The sequence below is a fragment of the Acanthaster planci genome, linkage group LG21 (genome assembly GCF_054643075.1).
Source record: "Acanthaster planci isolate LZ-2023a linkage group LG21, COTS_SCS, whole genome shotgun sequence".
Lineage (NCBI taxonomy): Eukaryota > Metazoa > Echinodermata > Asteroidea > Valvatida > Acanthasteridae > Acanthaster > Acanthaster planci.
In genome coordinates, this window is record NC_141797.1 from 10,384,840 (window position 1) to 10,404,370 (window position 19,531).

A 19,531-nucleotide genomic window follows, 5' to 3' on the forward strand; every position below is an offset into this window, starting at 1 on the left:
CCCTCAAAGGTAAAAAACATGTGTCTCTCTACAAAATAAAGCTCTCGACTCTCTGAAGCTCTACGCAACACATATGCATAGAGCATTGCACTTTGGACACTCAACATCTTGTACAGTGCATCTTTTGTGGACAGACTTGGCCGCCGATGTCGTTAAGTGGTTTGGGAGCAAAATGCTCGTGTACATGTGACTTCCATTATGACATCAGTAGTCTGGTGAAACCCAGGCCCTTTGCTCAGATGCTCAAAATCTTCAGGTGTATTTGTAATATTATTCTGATCAGCTGAGATGTGCAAGGAGCTGTCTCCTCGAATTGTCTCAAACCATTTTGCCAATCTACGTCTTCAGACCATAAATTAGCCTTATTACAAGCAGTTGAGCACAGAGAGTGGGACACGGAAATTATGTGCTGGGATTAAGTATGCAAACCTCCCACTCACAGAGGTTAAGTGCAGGTGGAGGGCAAAACATCTCGTAAGCTGGGGGAGATGGGTGCTCTATTCTGCCAGCTCCACGCGCCTACACACGTAAAAGGATTCGTACATGCCGTGAATACCGAAGGAGGCAACACAGTGAAATTGCGGAGGCAACGTGGCTGGGATTATCACTCTTTGGCGACAGTAACGTGTTACGCACTGGGTAGTTTATCTCTCATTCATCAGAAGCAGAAATCACGACCTTAGTCTTCTCAAAGCAGCCCGTTGTTTTGGGGAAATAAGGTAATTTAAGTAAGATTAAATGTTAACAATCAAATTAGGCGGAATAATGCTTATATTCAGACATTAACGGCTAGTAGGTATTTGCGTACCTCAAAATATAAAGGTTTTTATCTTTTTGAAATGGAAAACAAAATGGAAAAGTTAGTGTAAATACTTATGCTATTGCCTATTGGAAAACCCAGGTTTGGGCTAAATTATGACCCTTTCCAATAATATATTTAAAAATAGGTCATTTGGGAGACATTTTGTGGTAAATTTTTCGGCATAAGGGAGACATTGGCTTTAGGGAGACATTTCAGTGTTTCCCTTTTTTCAAACTACCAGAAGAAGGCCGAATTTTAGTGTCGATATTTTGAGAGATGATAGTTTAGGGCCTAAAATGAAAACATACAAAGTTTGTTCAGATCAGATTAGGGAATATTTAATTATGGGACAGTAAAGTTGGAAAAACTTTGTGCACGTTCTTATGGGAATGTCTCCTAATGACCAATTAGTGGTAATTATTATTTTCAGAATTATGATTCATGTATGTTTCATTCTCGTTCTATTATTCTCAATCAACTATCGGTGATTAATCCAAGAATGAAGCAGTGAAATCAAGTGATTTGATAGCCTACCGAAGACGCAACCACATTGCTACGATGAAGTGACTCGTTTTACAGTATAAAATGCAATTTATTTGTTAGTCCTGAAAATTCACCCGGGGAAAAATCCGTGGGCAAATAGACAAAACAGTTACTGCGCACGTTGGCGGTGTCATGGTTACCAGACTAGATACCCTGCAAGCTGGCTTATTGCTCATCAACCGGCAAAATACCTTATGATGCCCACACAGCTCATCTTTCCTCTTGAAGTGTCATTGTAGGGGTTGCAGCCAACAGCGATGAGCGTGGATCCACGCTGCCTCTCCTTCATTGGGTTCCTATAATCCGCACTGGTGTTGTCTTCTCGACAGACGGCCGTCGCAAGCATGGGTGCCGTCGCCATTGCAGGTAGGTTCGATGGACGCTGCGTTTTGTTTCATTAAACAAAGCTGGTTTGTATTCAGGGAGACATCGCATGCTCCTCAAAGGCTTTATTAGTCTTAGAGCCAGAAGTGATGCACAAAGATTATAATTATTACAAGTCTAGCTGGGACAATCTGTCACCGTCCGTTTGTGCATTCATGACCGTGCACGATACGTAAACAGTCACGGCACATAAGCCACTATGTGTTTCAGTACACGCTTCTTCATGTTGCAGGAACATTAAGCTATTGCTAGGCTTTGCGCTCTAGAAACTAACGGATATTATCCATGTCCAAAGACAGCCCTTCAGCATGGCAATGCTTGATGCATGTATTTTCATTACGCCTCTGCCAGGGAAGTTGTTGGTAGGCATCAAAATATTTTCTGTATTTTTCCCGGATCTCAATTTGATTTTAAGATTTTGAGATTATTTTAGAGCTCGATGTTTGACATTAAGGTAACTGGGACGCCGTCTGTCATTATAGAAAACGGGGGAGGGGAGACTGTTGATCCGTTGAAACATATCACAGTTCGTTGATAATGCAACGCCCCCTGAAACATATCACATTTCGTTGATAATGCAACGCCCCTTGAAACATATCGCAGTCCGTTGATAATGCAACGCCTCTTGAAACATATCACAGTTCGTTGATAATGCAACGCCCCTTGAAACATATCACAGTCCGTTGATAATGCAACGCCTCTTGAAACATATCACAGTCCGTTGATAATGCAACGCCTCTTGAAACATATCACAGTCCGTTGATAATGCAACGCCCCTTGAAACATATCGCAGTTCGTTGATAATGCAACGCCCCTTGAAACATATCCCATTTCGTTGATAATGCAACGCCTCTTGAAACATATCGCAGTCCGTTGATGTTGCAACGTTTCTTAGTTCTTAGTGTTTTCAAATCCAACAAAGAGACAACATGTGTCCCTGTATATACCACGGATGAGGTATACCTACATCTTATGCAATTTGGTAGATAATATTTCGACTACATCAAGCTGAAGCCAACCTTGTTGACATCACCACTAATTCATTCTGTTTTCAACTAGAGGTAGTGCGTTCGATTCCTACTCGAGACGGTTTGCTACTCATACTGTGTTGTTGCATTAGTGAGCCAACAGTGATTGAACATGTGAAACAGTGTCGGCACAGAGCAGGAGCTTGTATTTTACGACTTCAAATCCGCGCATTTAACTGGGCTTATACAGAAAAACCCTACATCCCATTTTACCGTCGTGGAATATGTGTATTAATGGATGTATAGAAACAAAGTTAACATATTACACGCTTTTGTTGCATCTTTCAAGTAAACCAACATCAACCTTCATCAGATGACGCCTGTCTCAAGAGGTAGTCCATATACATTTATATTGTTATTGGCCATAGAACGTATATTGGAGATGCATTTGTTTCTTTCTTGAATATTGCAAGAGTCCGTCAAGTCGCTGTAAGTGTTTATTCTACAGCCACTCCAGCTAATGTCAGCACAAGGTACAATCAGCAGACGTCAGGGTTACAGTATCATAGAGCCAATAGGCCTACATAATAAAAACACTAAGCAAATAAAAACAAACCAAAAAGCTCTTTAAATCTGAGTAACGCACAGCTGGTCCCATTTTCACAGATTTCATTACTTGCTTAGCATAAAATACTGATTGGATAATGTACGTGCTGAAAGAAAAATAGCTGATATCAAAATATTGCATCGCAAAAGAAGTTCATCTTTTTCGTTTTGTTTTGTACACCAAGCTTAGCATCGCAAAATCTTCGTGAACCTCCTGATGATGTCCTTTTATTGTTAAAACGTAAACGGGGGGGGGTCATTTTTTAGACGAGTCTTATCTTTGAAGTTACACCGTTTTTGCAAATGTTAGACACACTAAATTGCGAGATCATCTCGTGCAGATTTTCGCTATGAACAAAACAGTCACAGATGCAACCTCTAATGGGTCAAAGCTATTCATGAAGCACACAATGCATAACATTTGGTTGACACATTGCACCATGCAGACTAAATCAAACACCGTACACTGGTCGTTTTAATTAAAATGCGAAACATTATGGTGGATTGCGTAAATCGACGACTTAATTATGATCCGGATGGACTGATCATGTTGACTTAGTCCCCCAGACATAAAAGCGTCAATGAATCGTGCAGTGTATACATGGTCATTCGAAACATAATTAAAGAAGCTGAATACATTATATCAAACAGACGTAGGAAAATTCCATTCAAGGTGAACCGAAATATATCTCCTTCCCTCGATGAAAAAATGCAGATGATAAATACAATGACATACCTAAATCATCCTAAATATCTTTTTGTAGCTGTCTCTTGAAGGGGTTTACGAATCTATTCATAGAAGGATGTCTTGACGATCAGCTTCTGAATAGGATACGTGTAATTTTACAAATTGGGCACAAGAACCAAAGCTGATCGGTTACACCAAAGAAAAATTTCAATTAAAAGTACGACAGTATAGTTTCTATAGGGTTGTTTGAATTTCAATTCCCTCAGGTCTGTACATAGTGCTGTGTGCCCTGACACCAAGAGGCCTCACCTTGGACTGTAAAGAGGCTCAAGTGCAGTGTAACGAGGACCATACATGCGCAGTCATATTGATGATGGTCCCGGACCTATGCGGAAATTCAGGTAAGGAGAAGAACCTTGAATTTTTTGGCGTTTACAAAAGATTAAATGTTTTCTATAAAAATACAATGAATGAAGAGGTAGATACATGTAATAAAATGCATAAAATGATGCATGCATTTTGGTTTGATTCCCCAAGGCTTGATGATTCTGACGAAGACATGCGTCTGTTTGTATCCCCGGTAACCATGGTAGCAACTGGAAACCAAATCAGTGTCGCAAAATTTAAACCACTCTATGATATTACAAATTCTCATGCGGATTTCATGCTCCCATATAATTTGAGATTATGATCGTACCTCATTTATCTATTCTGTGGCATTTCGAAAGAAAATCCTTCACGGGAGTGGTTGCTTAAATCGCAAACTCCCACTCGCCACAGTAAAGAAGACACAGGGATGAAACTCTACCCGCAAAGCTCCTCTGAAAGCAGCTTAGGATTTAGCGGTGACCTCAAAATCTCACGCCACCTACAAGCAGTATTAACAGCCGTTCTTCAGACCTGTTTTTTCTTTGGGCCTGGAGACGGTGCCTCCCCCACACATTACATAGCAATTTGTCTCCAAGCCCACGTTGCTGGTGCCTAGGGGGAATGGATCATGTAGGCTGAATTTCACCGAGTTAGTCAACGATAAGAAAATGGAGCCCGTAAATTGTACTCAAGAATTTGGATAGTGAAACAGCTTAAAAACTGAGTGATAAATCTGTTTAACAATCTGATTGATTGGCCAAATGCATTTTCTGAGCAAAAAAACAAATCTGCTTTTAACTCCACATGTACACGATAACTGCCACATTTAGGTCCGTGCACTCAGAAGCTTCAAATAATGGCGTGTAATTTAAGCACTGCTGCCTTGGTGACGATGTCTATCCCAGGCCAAATAATGGCTTGCGTTATCACAGAATTATGACAGATCTTACGTTTAGCCATGCACTTGGCATACTGCAGTCCGATTGTCGTAGTTCCTTTGGTTTTGCGTTTCTCCAGAAGTAATAAATGCACGAGTACTCTACCCTGGATGTTATTCATTAATATACAGAGCCGAACACTAGTGATTTCATTCATATTAGATCCAGCGCTCCGGGGACGTACGTCTACAGGCTAAGCGTGCTATACATAGAACACAGAGAACGAAGGGGCATCATCTTGCATTTGTGCTTATCTTGGAAACTATCGGTTACTGTACGCAATTATTCAGGATTACACGGTACTAGAACTGGCGGAATGGAATAGCACTCCTACGCGCTTTCACTGCGTGGAAAATGAGAACTTCCTCAAATTCTCCAGTATAACGATTCAACAAACTTACTTGACGTCTTCCCTTTGAGACCGATTTAACAGAGTTGACCTACATTCAGATCTCCACCGACGACGTACATGTTGATTTTGTGGACTGTAAATCGAGGACTTAAATAGCTCACTGTGGCGTAAGCCTTCAGACTCAAACTACAAAGTGTTGTTATGCATGGCACAGGCTTGGAGAGGGCATTTCCAACGTTTTTCCCTAGGACAGTGCATCTACCAGAGTTACAACTTTAAACTTTTTGGACCGTGGATTGAGAAATAGTTTCCACGATAATAAAGGTAGATTCTCTACACACGTCTGCAGGACACGCATAAAATATACACATGGTCCAACTCAACTACAGAAGGGAAAGAGAAATGTGTTAGGTGTACGTAACTGAGTAGGGTTAACACAAGAGAAAAAATAAATGAGGAAACAGTGAAGTGGTGGCACAAAGAATCTTCGACTCGTCTCAAAATATGCAGAAAAAATTTGTTTTATTTTTACCAATTTATTCAGGGGTTAGAGTACGTTTTTGTTATTTAGTTTAACTGAACCGAGAAATTTACACATAAGTTATAAAGAATCTAAAAACGACAGTCAATAAGGTGATCTGTAGCAAATAAAGCCAAAAAAATCATAAATATATCAACGATTTTGTGAAAGAAATTCATTTATTGTGACAGAATATGAGAAAATATTATGGGGGCAATTCTATGAAATTACAGAAAGAATTGGTTGCATTAGTTTAATCATCAAATTTGTCACACATATCGGAGATCAACACACTGTGAACTGACCTGAGCCACATGGAACACGTATCCATATTATATTAATTGTTATCTGTACCCCGCTGGTTGCATTTCCGCCGAGTTCACTCAACGGGTTGGGCCTTTTTTTAAAGATGAATTTTGTGTGATGATGTAGGAGCAGTGTCGGAAAAACACGGAGTTCTGTCGGATCCAACGAATGGTTTATGAGTTACGTGAAAAGATCCATTTGGCGAGGCCGCTGCTGCGACAGTGATATGCACGTGCGCGGGCTGTACGCGCGGCTTATGTGCTGATGTGTCCACCCATAGAGTTTCGTGATTTGCCAAACGCGTGCGTGAGGATGGTGCCACGCCAGCAATGACGTCTCCTGGGATATCAGTCTTAATTTTCTTCATGTGTAGAATATTTGACGCCGTCCAGGGTGCAGACATTTTGAATCCATGTGCATGCTTGTAGAAAATTTGAAATAAGATAGAATGAATTTCGAATAGTGTATTCTAAATGTAACGTGCAAGTGCAACATGCGCAAAGCGTCTTTTGAATAAGGCGCACACGTACAGAGTAATGGCACAAGTATATTTACATCCATAGCTGATTATTTTGAAAGGAATGTTTCCCTACCATTCGAGCAAGGTCGTCCGATTTCCTATGCATGTCTTTCGATGGCCGTCTTTCAACAAATAAGTTCAGCTAAATTTAAAAGTCTTTCTCTTAATTCAGTCAGTGTCAAGTGAGTTAACGGCTCTCAAGCAGTGGCTGTCATTCGCATCGGGTACCAATATAATCCATAAGTCCGTGATAAAAATCCGATTGAACAAAAAGCCACAGCAAAATTCACGTGCAGCGCATACGCGCACACATTTTGGCACAGAGCCAAATGAAATGCTCATTTACTGATTTTGCATTCAGGTTGTTTGCGTATCGGCTTTGTTGACGCATGGTCTTAGAAAACAGACGCAGATATGAAACCGTACAAAAACCGTATTAAATTTTGAGTTTTCCATAGGTTTGTGCACAAACGTGGATGCGCCCAGCAGGCATCACTTTGTATATGATTCAGCGTTCTTTTGTTATATGTAGCTCTACGGTCTATGAATAGTTCTATGGTAGTTTTACATTTGTTGTTGCCAATATAGCTTCAGAGACAACATGTGACGCCCCAGACAGAGTGCAGTGTGAGGGAATTCTTCAGATCCTGCGACAGAGCCAGAACTTCAGAGGGTGTAGTTGCGACCCTGATGATGCCGTAAGTTTCCAGGAATGCGAGGCTGTTTACTCCCAGCTCTACAAGAAACAGTGCTCAGGTGAGCCTTGCAATCAGTTCGTACCCTCATTCCCAGAGCTCTTAAGACAACGCTGGTAACCTGTAACGCTGGTATACTGACCAACCGTAAAGGCTTATATAAGAAACTGTGTTGCGACTTCTGCGCAGTTTTAGATGAAGTAGGCCTACGCCATATGACTGGTCGTCAAGGTACTACCGACGTTACTGCGTTTATTTGGTCTTTATCCGAACTAATTTCATGCACAAAATGTTTTACAGGCTCACGGGTCCTGTAACCAGCTTCCAGTGAACAATATGGGTCAGGGTTTGCAACGCATTGGCCAATCGCAACGCGCGAAATCTGTGGACCCTTTTCAAACGTGCATTGGGTCGACAGATTTCATAATTTTTGCAAACACTTCGAGGCGCACTATTATGAATCTCCAGTATTAAACCATTATATCTAATTTTGAACCGATCATGTGATATTAGACACCGCAGTCTGGTGTAATTATTTTTATATCTTTCTGTTCTATTTAATTGGCAAAATTTCATGACTGAGATAAGTACCAGAATTACAGACAGAATTTACATGCACGACTGATAAATAAAGACGTCAAAGGGATTTCAGATACCTGGTTCCTTAACCTCGAAAAAACATGGCACGCTTTTGCGCATTCGCAGCGTGGACGAGTGACGAACAAATGAACCAAGTTGTCCTCAAGGGTTCTACTGAGAGCATTATGTGATGTTAGCTGCCGTGTTTGGTGAACGTGTGTTGAATAATGCACCGTGTAGAAAGAAAGCAAATCACGTTGCAATCCGCTATATGGTCCGGGACAAAGGCGCCTCAACGGCTAACACTTTCCTCGTCTGCTTCCTGATGTAGATTCCGGCCAGGCAGACGAGCAAGAGATGCCGACTGAAACCATGCAAGGTAAACTTGAGCCCCCCCTAAGTAATTATTCCTATAAACGTGTACAGGCCCAGGCTCTTGCTTGAATTTGTATGAAGTTTTGAGCTCATCTGCCATTCTGTATTTTACGTTTGTTGTAGTTTGTTTAGATTATTTTGCATTCCCACGATTTGGGTATTTTGTCAATCTGATCAATTAGTAAAGTTGCACCTGTCATTCTGTTTCATGCCCAAGTGCATGGCCTTAAACATTTCATTTTACCATCCTGTCAGATACCTCAGCTGTTTCTCCATGGCAGTACCTGGACCATGTCGATAACATTCAAGCTGAACCAAGCAGAGGTAAGTGTTGCATCGAATTATATGTCAGGGTCCGGTCCTACAATTTCTTTTGTTTGTTCTGTGTTGTCTTTTGATGTCGGTTATAAGTTCTTAGTAAAAGACACTCGAGGAGAAGGCCACATCCGGAAGTGGAGAGTAAAAAGGAGATTCTGAAAACGGTTTATGGTAATTAAGGCTCTAGGTTGTCTGACGTAGGACACAGGCTTAGAAATTCCGAAGTGAGACAGTGACGTGGTATGCGAACTCGCCGCAGTATCCAGAAGTGTTTGCACAGAGTAGAGTGACTGTGTGGGTGAAGACAAGCAAAAAAAAGTACAGCGCGGCCAGAGCACGTTTTGTCGTAATGTAGAAAATGCTTGTTGAATTTGCAGCGTGAATACAAAACAGTAGAAACATTTTTAGCAGATACACTGAGATTCACTGAGATAGCAGTGAACAACCTCTCATCAGAAGCGTGCCTCCCAGAGTGCAATGCTCAATTCGTTGTTTGATTCGTCAGTACACTGTACGGAGCAAAAACATGAAAATTTTCAAGAATACACGTATATTATCTACTACTCCATAACTGGAAATTAAATAGTGGTTTCTAATTTGCATAATTTGGTAGGATTGTGTAATTTGTATTTTCTTTCTTTTGTTTTAGAAAGCACCTGCATAGAAGCCCTGAATACTTGCAATTTTGACATCACATGCCGTCAGAGTCTCTACGATTACCTGACTGAATGTCGAGGCGACCCAGCGACGAACTCGTGCAGAAGAACTGCTTGCCGTCAGTCCATACGCGCCTTCCTGGATAGCGTGTCACCGCGTTATACCCACCCCTTGCTTTACTGTTACTGCGACCGTCATGACGCTGAGTGTGATATGGTGTGGCGAGGTTTGAACGCCGAATGCGCGTACAAACTAACACCGCTCCCTAGTTGCTTGGAAGTTAAAGAACAGTGCGCTCGCTCTGCACTATGTCGGTAAGATATTTGATTTACTTACAACCTACAAAAGGTTACATCTTCCATTGAACTGAAGGGATATCTAGGGTCGGCATGTACTTTAAAATTGTCAATAACGACTATGGTGACGATGACCTGAGCCAAATAACCGATGACAGAATTGTCATAAGAATTTTTGCCGCACGGTCAGTGGTATTAATTAACGAGACAATAACGATAATGACGAATGCTTTAAAAGTGATGGCAAATGTTAAGCATAATACGTGATAATATTGCTAATGTGAGGATGGTACTCTTTCCGTGCTTTTGGGAAAGATTGTGAGACATGTAGACAGTGACAGTGGTGGAAACATTTCATGCGGCCTTTTCTTTTCTTTACCCTCGCGGCTTCTTTACAAAAGCACAAATTTTGAAAACTACAAATTCCAGTGCGCTATCAGCGACACAACCGGGACAGGCTGCGCACAGAGCTACAGCGCATGTCGGGATGCTCGACTGGGAATTCTGGGAACAATCGTGGCAGCGAGTTGCACATGTCGAAGCGTGGAGGGAACAGCGCTAGAAGAATGCAAGGAACAACAACGCATTGTTCTCGATAACTCGTGTTTCAGTGAGTAAAATTACCAGAATTTGAAAAAAGGCGATAAGTCTCAAGCTTAAGGCACAGTAAAGAGAATCTCAGCAGTCTTCATCATGTACAAGTCAAAGTTTTCATCAGGTATGTGTAGATTGGCAAAAAAGAGTAAAACTGGTATCGAAGTAACTTTGAATGCGAGGTTTAGGCGTATCAAAGCGAGCTGCTGTCCAGTGGCACAATGGGGGGGGGAAGGGCTCGGGAACGTGACCCTCCCTGGGTTGTCAAATATCATTTCCATAACCTTCTGAAAATAAACGATACAATATACAATGCATCTTAAACTTCTAGCTCCGATATAACCCGAGATCGCAGTCCCCTCTGGTGCAAGCATGGGAAGGGGCTTTAGGCATCATGGGCTACGTGGAGGGGGCGTTTGTAAACTTTGGTACCCCTTTCTAATATAGAAGGAAGAATTAGATTTAAGCTTTCAGACTCACCTAACCTGTAGATGATAGAGAGATTATTTCGTCAATTTCCAGGGTTAATTTTGTAGAAAGAGGGTAGGGTTTGATTTTTGAGAGAAATTATGGGGTAAAATAGGGAGACCCAAATAGGGTCATTGCAATCAAGATTCATTGCCCAATTAACACTCTTTTTTCGGGGACGACCATTATTGGTAAAAATAAAAACTAGGGGGTCCGGAAGTTTACAAATCCCCCAGGGGAGGGAATTACCGTCCCTACCCCCACGACATGCTTTGTGTGAACCGGAGCTGTTTTCACAAATTCAGAGCAGCTTGCACAGTTTTAATGATTTAAACAAATGAAAGGAAAGTCTAGCCAGAGCGAAAATTTTACTCTGCCACGACTGAGCATGCAATAAAAAAAAATAAAATAAAAAAAAAACACAATGGTGTCGGTCAGTTGAATTCAACTCCTCAATACATGTTGAGTCCATAATTTTTATTGAAAACATCAAGGCAAGATATGCAGGCTGTTGGTAAATATTTCTTTTTTGTTTGCAGCCAGAGCGAGCCAGGACTATTACCCATTGGTTAAGAACCAAGATAGTGCTCAAACCACAACAGAATCTCTAGCCATTATCAACAAGCGCGTCAAATCAAAGGAAGGTTGGTATGATTTGTCTCTTAACGGATTGTGCCAATTTGAATTTGAAAAAAATCCAGTATTGTATTAAACTCCAAGGGCAACGGCATCACGCAAGTTATTTTTCAGAAACAGAATAAAGTAAAAAAAAAAAACCACCCAAAAAAAACCCCGGAATTTGAAACAACGAAAAGTGCTATAATGCTTCCGCGTTTTGGAGGCGAGATGTTTTAGAGAGAAATCGTGTCCCATGTTCCCTATATAGCCAGTGGAGATCGTCATTTGGATTGACGTCAGACGGCAATCCCGCTTCTCCAACTGGCTCAGCTGCTCAACAAATTCCGAGAATATGGCCCAGTTAACTTCAATTTGGAGAGGAAATGCCGGTAATGCCAATCTAACTCTTTCATTCAATAGCGTCTCGACGTACATTGTAATTGCCTTTGCGTTGTCCTAAAAAGAACCATTTTACGGTAAATTGGCTCGTTGCTTCGGATCTCGATATTAAAAAGTAGGGAATTCGATACTCTGACCTCAATTTAGACCCTAACTTGGCTTTCGGTGTGTGACGTTAGTAAAACAACAGTGTTTATGACATCGAACGCACTGGCTCTTTTATTTTGTTCTCTTTAATATTGTTTTCCACCATCATTGCTTTTGGGGGTACTAAAAATGTCGAAATTTAATGACATAAATTTTTGATGAGAGATATCAATTTGAACAAGATACCTGCTTGTAATGGCGATTAGGGTAAATTTAATATTTGCAATTTGAAAATTACGGAGATTATGGAAGTGTGTGAAGTCGTCGGAAATAAATCCAAAAGAAAAAAATCAATTGGCACCGTATACAGGTTATCAACAAACCAGATATTTTCTACAGTACAATTGCCGTTTGTGTTGCTATATGAACACAAAGTGCCTCGGAGCAGAGACTCCTGTCGCTTTGAAAGTGCATTGTGGTGTAAGCAAGAGTCAGTAGGGTGGCTTTGAAAAACAATTGATTAGTTTTTGAACCACTATTTGAACAAAGCGTCCACAGTTTGATCCATCATGGTACATATGTATCACCCAACTCTTATAGATAAATTAGAGATTCGATACAAAGGGTGCGCGAACAGCTAATGGTCACGCACATGGTCAAAAACGACGGGAACGAGGTGAAACTCCAGTAACAATTTTGCTTGTCCTTACAGGGCGCTATGAAGGGTGGCTAATGCATGACGTAATTTATAGGACTCATCACACAGATTTCATTTGAGCAATAAAGGTTGGTTCATACTTCAGGCGAAGGTGAAAATGAAGCCAATTTGAAATCATGAAATATTTGCAGCGAAATTTCGCTCGAGTTGAAATGTGTTCAACGTTTACGAATTCTTAACGCAAACTTATTTGATGTGGCTTCACAAATTTGCGTTCGTTTTCGCTTTCGCGCGAAGTATGAACCGGCCGATTAAAACGGTGTCAAAACTTTCGCGTGCGCGTGACACATGTTCACTGAATGAACATGCGTTGATTAGGTCAGCAAGTAACCCACAATGCATTGCGCGGCAGTAGCTGTGATATATTTCCTTCACAGGGTTTCGTAAAAAAAAATGCCCTTCCGAGTGGCCAGCAAGGCAAATCTAAAGTGTGGCATGGAAGATCGAGGCTTCGACTGGTTTGGTTCCCTCTTTAACATACTAACTAGAAATTTTAGAAAGCAGTTGCCCGTTTGTCTCTTTAATTGACCTCTGTAGGATGTGCAGTGAAACTATGGAATGGTTACCCAGACGTGCATGTCCCAAGGGGTCAAAACATTCGGGTAAGTAATATTCAAACGATAGTTCTCATAAAAAGCAACCGTTTCAGCAACCCTACAACGGTGATCATGAAATACCAGAATAATGAGCAAGCCTCGTTAAATTCTCGGTTGATCTATCAAAAGTTTCCATAATTGGGCCTTTTTCGCAGCCGTCTAGTTTGGTCGTCTGTTCTTCTAATTTAGCAAAGCTAGTAAATGGAATTATACCGATTGCTGCAGTAAAGAAATAAAAAGGGCCCGATTCAGGTGGCAGGCTGGTAATGGCTGCCTAAAGCAACATCATGGATGTTTTCCGAAAAGCTCGTAAACAGTTGTTTTATCCTGTACACTTTGACTCTTTAAGGCAAGATCTGCCGAATTATGGATGCTTTCAATGTCGTGGCTATTGTCAGCTGATTATAAAAATACCTTTTTCTCACAAGATTGCGAATGATGACTTTGCAGTATGCACCCAAATCTGCCGTTGTATTAGGACTGGATATCTATCTCAGTGCTTCGACGTGCTGTGCAATGTGACACACCCCTGTAACGAAGGTAAAAAGCAGGCAGAACCTAGTAAAAGCTCAGAGACGAAATTAAAGTCCCACAGTGGTATGACCAAGGAGCCAGACTTTTATCATAACTGAACAAAGCTTGCCTGACCACCACGCACATACCCCAGCTAATAAAATTGTGTTTTTGCTATTGAAATTGTAAAGCTTAATCACATATTCATGATTTATTTCATGAGGCCCTTTAGGCTGGGAATATTATGTCTCCTTTGGAACCATTTGTGTCAGACTGGAACTCGTGTACGTACTTCGATGTTTATGTATGATGCACCTCCAAACTTTTCTTATTTATAGTTTCTAACAGTCTAACTCTTTAAAATGACGTTTGCTCAGATTTAATGATGTTAATGTATTTTATTTTTATTATTAATGATGAGTGTTTCTGGGGTGAATCCAATGATTCCTCAAATTTATTGATGTTGATGAAGGCAGTCGGTCACCTCTAAACTATCAGGCTGTACTTTCCATTGCAGCTGTCAACTTACTTCATGAAGGATCCCAGGAATGCATATGCACAGGTGGGGAACAGGTCTGCATTGACAAGCAACGCAATTTCATTGACGGTAAGCTGGAGGTATTGAGTACAATATTGCATTGTTTTATTACTGACATATTAAAAGAGGTTAGTCAGTATCAGGGTTTTAGGAAGAGAAAGGATAGACTTTTTGTAACCTTAGGCCTGATGGCTAGAATACCGACCGACCAACCGACCGACCGACCGACCGACCGATCGATCGATCGATCGACCGACCGACCGACCGACCGACCGATCGATCGATCGATCGATCGATCGATCGATCGATCGATCGATCGATCAATCAATCAATCAATCAATCAATCAATCAATCAATCAATCAATCAATCAATCAATCAATCAATCAATCAATCAATCAATCAATCAATCAATCAATCAATCAATCAATCAATCAATCAATCAATCAATCAATCAATCAATCAATCAATCAATCAATCAATCAATCAATCAATCAATCAATCAATCAATCAATCAATCAATCAATCAATCAATCAATCAATCAATCAATCAATCAATCAATCAATCAATCAATCAATCAATCGATCGATCGATCGATCGATCGATCGATCGATCGATCGATCGATCGATCAATCAATCAATCAATCAATCAATCAATCAATCAATCAATCAATCAATCAATATCTTGCTACCATAAGCTCTTGACCACAAGATCTTGCGATACCCAACATAAATATTACTAGTGGATAAAATAATTGAAAATAGATAAACACATCCATTTTCACAGCTCTGTAAGGCGTTACAAGTCATAAGATGACTGTGGACAAGATTTCAGAAAAGAAAATAAAGTCAAACGGTCTGTAAAGCCAACTGATAAGAACAATTCATCAAAGGGATGTCTCCAAATCCAGTCCTTCAAAAATGTGAGTTTTTGTTATTTTTTTTGCAGTTGATAAGCCTGCAATGATGATTGGATACAGTGTTATGGAATATGAGGTCATACGTCGTCAACTACACGTTTCGATAACTTCCCAAAGCTTTGTATCGAAACTACAAAGTGCACTATCGGGAGTTTTCATGCGCGTAAGTTTATTTTTTCTTCTTAAAAACAGGAGTATTCCCAGAAGAATATGAAGAAATGTGCATTCATTTCTTATGCACTTCGTGTGTTTTTCTCTTCATTTCTCCCAGAACCCTTGTAAACTGGCAGCTGTCAATAAATACTCTGTCAATGGTACCGATTTCAATGGAACCATCGTCATCAGCGCTCATTCGGAGCACAGACAGGTAATCTTTAAACAATAATGCCAGGAGATGACATTATAAAGGTGGCACCACACTTCGCGCGTTGAGGCGCGTACGTTTTGGCAATGAGTCGTTGCACTCTAGTCGTCAAAGACAGCATGTAACGCGCGCGTACAACCTGCGTGCGAGCTTTTTGGCACTGCAGCAAGGACTTAATTCAAATTGTAGATGTCGGTGCATCTAAACCGTAAATTTAATTGAAGGCCGTGTCAATATGCACGTGCATGACCTCAAATCGTAGACGTATATTACACAAAACGCCTCTGGTCTAGTAGCAGACGCCTTTGCATCATGTGTCAACGTAAGGCGAAAGAGGGCGCTATCCAAATGCAAAACTAGATCAGGTCTTGGCGTCAGTTGCAAAAATAGTTTCGCACGAAATGTCTGCGGAACAATTTCATTTTGTAAACGTATAATGTAACATTTTCTGAAGCGTCTGTGGAGCCCATACTTAACGGCAGCACTGACCACAACAAAGACAGCAATAACAACTATCTTAGGGCGACAACGACTCGTCCTAACTTATCCTTTGCCTTGTTGCAAGAGGGCGTATTTCATTTGTTTGTCCTATCATCAGAGGGCGTTGTTTCATTTGCCATTGCCAGATTTGCAAAACAATTTACGTCTGTTTCCGTTCAATTTTCAAAAGAACTGGGAGTGCTTGAACCAGCTAAGTGACCTGGCTACCATGATTAATACCAGAGCTCCACCCATTTCTAGTGACGTCATCCTTTCCTTGATCAAGATTGCTGGTATTTTGGAAGTCGCCCCAGAGACACAACAGGGACAGCCTCAAACATTTAGTTACAGTCGCTCTGCTGCAAGTCTTGTTCCGGCATCGCACTTCTTATATCTGTGTTTACCCTTCTTCTTCCCATTTCTCACAACCATGTTGAATTGACTGAAAGAGAAAACCAATTCAGTGTCCATGTTTTCGGGGACACGTAGCTATGACTGATGTATGGTAACCATCGAGATCCGCACGCAGATAACTAACACTACTTATACTTTATCTTCCTAATAATCAAACGTAATCAACTATCATAATGGAGTTCAAATAAAAAGTTAAAGGGAAGACGAGTATTAACAGGTGAAAAGTGTAAGGACCTACGTGAATTATGACAAATATCTTGCTGTGGTAACAATGATACGATGAAGTTATGCTGAAGTGTTTTAATTTAGACAAGCCACTAAAGTGTAATATATTATTATTCAACAAGTGCTTAGCGAGCGTGCGACGGTGGCTGCGATACATTTCTATTGTTGGGTTTCTAGTGTTTTGGACGTTTTTCTGCTCCACTGAGAATATATTTTCGATATTTCTTAATTTCTACGAAAAAGGGTATTTGAATAACATGGATTTTGATTGAGTGGATAAATGTTTCAAAAGGTAAACCAGAAGATGTAGTTATTTTTTCCATTAAAGAGAAACTGCTCGATCACCTTCCTGAAGCGATGGAAACTGTAAAGGTAGGTTTCTTTTTCAAAAATGAAGCTTCATAACTTAATATCCTAACTCCAACAGTAGCGGCAGAAGAGGGGTTATGATGTAAAAATAGTTCTACAAGGCGAGCCTCTCGGGCTTTGACGCTAGAGAATACATTCTGAACAGTTACTTTGTATCAAAACGTATGAGGACCCTCGGTTCAATGTAAAATGTACCGGTACCAAAGGGATTGTAGGAAAACGAGCGTATACTGTGATGTGTGTATTTTCCCGTCATTTATTCGTATTTTGTGCATTCGATGTTAACTATCTAAAAAATAAATACACCTCAAAGACGGCTGATGTATGCAACAGGTCTACAAAAAGAAATGATCATAGCCTGGTCCCGTTAGATCCTGAAATTACGTGGCCTCGCATAATGTCATTGATTTTTGAGACGAGTGGGCAAAATTTGAAATTCTATATTAGAGCAAAGTTTGTAATATATAATCACATGTGACGATATAATATCACGTGAGATGGGATATATATTTGTATTTGTATTATATGCTATTTTGTGTACGGCATCGTAAATATATCAACGAAAGTTATGTGTGGAAGTTCGGAATAAACAGGTTGCACTGGCTTTTTAAATGTGTCTTCATATCGATGTCAATCATTGTCCATTCGTTAAGAGGCGATTTTGGATTCACTGCTTTGCTTTCTCCCAGTCGTCGGCCAAAGTATATTTTCCTCATCAGAAGCAGATGTTACCAACAGGTTGAAGGGGTTAGTAGAATAACAGCTCACAGAATCGGTTGCCCATTCAGAGTTTGGCATTTAAATACGTTTTGCCACTCAAACAGTTTTCGTATTCCACAGCCGGGACATACAAACATTGGATTCGGCGCACCGTACAGTTTATAAACGCCAATTCATACTGTGAGCGTGAGAGAAACGAATTTGACGTCATGAAATATTGGCAGCGAAATTGACTTTCCAAGGTAAGTCCGAAAAAATAAGGCCATGGAAGTTAGCTTCTGCAAACTTTTTCCGGTAACTTTTCTCGATTTCACAAACCACGTAATTTTCAGTAGCTGTGGTCATCCCACTTAAGATGTTTATTGATATTCAATTTCAAAACAGTCTAACGTAAATTTTTATGGGTACAAATGGCATTCCCTCCCAGGTACCCTCGGTACGCGGTATGCATTCATGACGAATGACAGTGTCTCGAGCATCATCCTTTATGTACAGTTCGAAAGAAGAGTCTTTACACCAAAGCCAGCAGACCAGCTTCGGATTGGGGCGTGCTGGTCGCAGACGACGTCCAGGCCAGTTCAGATGTTCGACAGTCGGGTTCTCTTTACCTTTACGGACAGGTACAAGCAAGCAAGCAAACCCCTGTTGTGAGGAGGGAAGCATTTCCCTCAAAAGCTAAAGACACATGCATTGCAAGAACAGGTCAACGTGGCAACCCATGTCAACAATGAAGTGATACGGTGACAATTTAAGGCAGCGAATAACAATGGTTTGTATTCCATAACATCAATCCAACAATGCCAGGCTGTAGTAATTCTTAATCAATGTTCAGTTGAACAACTACTGCAAAGTAACAAACTGACAGATTTCAAATTCAAAATTCTGGAATCATAGTCTTACTTCATGCCAATCAGTTTAACATGATGAGAATTTCATGCTTCACAATACCTTTCACCCATACGAGAGACTGAATAGTTGGTAAAACCCCGCCCAGATCTTGGAGAAATCGCAGGTTGGCGTATTTTCCTTCGGTGACTCTCTTTTATCAGGTGAACTTCTCTCAGATGTTACAACGTCAATCGTAGCCTCTCATAAAGTCACAAAAAGGACAAGCAAGGGAACACACATGACGAAGTGAGGGGTTTTCTTGATAGGCTACTGTTGAATATCAACGTGTTGGCAGCGGCCGATTAAAGAGAACGAATCTAAATATGCCGTCAACTGAATGACGGTGGTCTTATCGGGAATGCTTAAAAAAACTAGAAACGAACTTAACTGTCCCCACCGTCACTATTAACACATTTTTTTCTAGCCATCCTTGCACCTTCTGCATGCAATGTCTGCAGGCCCATTCGGTCCCGACTGTGATTCTTGTAACTGATATTCAAACAAGGGAAGCTTCACTCGGACACAGATCGAGATGAAGACAGTCATATTGTTTGTTTGTCTCCGGCAAGCCCCTATCACCTCTTTTGCCCAGCTCCCTGTTAAACTTTAACCGTCCAGTTCGCCACTGAGTAACTATTTTTCAAGTGGAGCGGTTATTTATTAAAATCGCCGGGGAATAATCAGCGCCTGTCATTGGCCGGCGCT

At 40.8% G+C, this 19,531-nt stretch overlaps 1 protein-coding gene across 1 annotated transcript; it reads left to right on the forward strand.

Annotated features, from left to right (window-relative positions):
* Positions 1-241: 241 nt before the first annotated feature.
* LOC110981131 (GDNF family receptor alpha-1-like) lies at positions 242-17,830 on the forward strand. The gene is made up of 15 exons (XM_022238410.2): positions 242-719; positions 1,574-1,711; positions 4,258-4,392; positions 7,585-7,752; positions 8,602-8,649; positions 8,901-8,969; positions 9,613-9,934; positions 10,318-10,526; positions 11,518-11,622; positions 13,338-13,402; positions 13,825-13,936; positions 14,427-14,516; positions 15,396-15,529; positions 15,638-15,733; positions 16,401-17,830. The coding sequence occupies exons 2-15, from the start codon at positions 1,690-1,692 to the stop codon at positions 16,650-16,652; spliced, it is 1,827 nt and encodes a 608-aa protein (XP_022094102.1). The 5' UTR covers positions 242-719; positions 1,574-1,689; the 3' UTR covers positions 16,653-17,830.
* Positions 17,831-19,531: the final 1,701 nt, after the last annotated feature.

Coding starts and splice junctions, on each gene's coding strand:
- LOC110981131 (XM_022238410.2), top strand. CDS start 1,690: ATGGGTGCCGTCGCCATTGCAG. Junction 13,937..14,426: donor GACACACCCCTGTAACGAAG/GTAAAAAGCAGG, acceptor TTTCCATTGCAG/CTGTCAACTTACTTCATGAA. Junction 15,734..16,400: donor CTCATTCGGAGCACAGACAG/GTAATCTTTAAA, acceptor AATTTTCAAAAG/AACTGGGAGTGCTTGAACCA.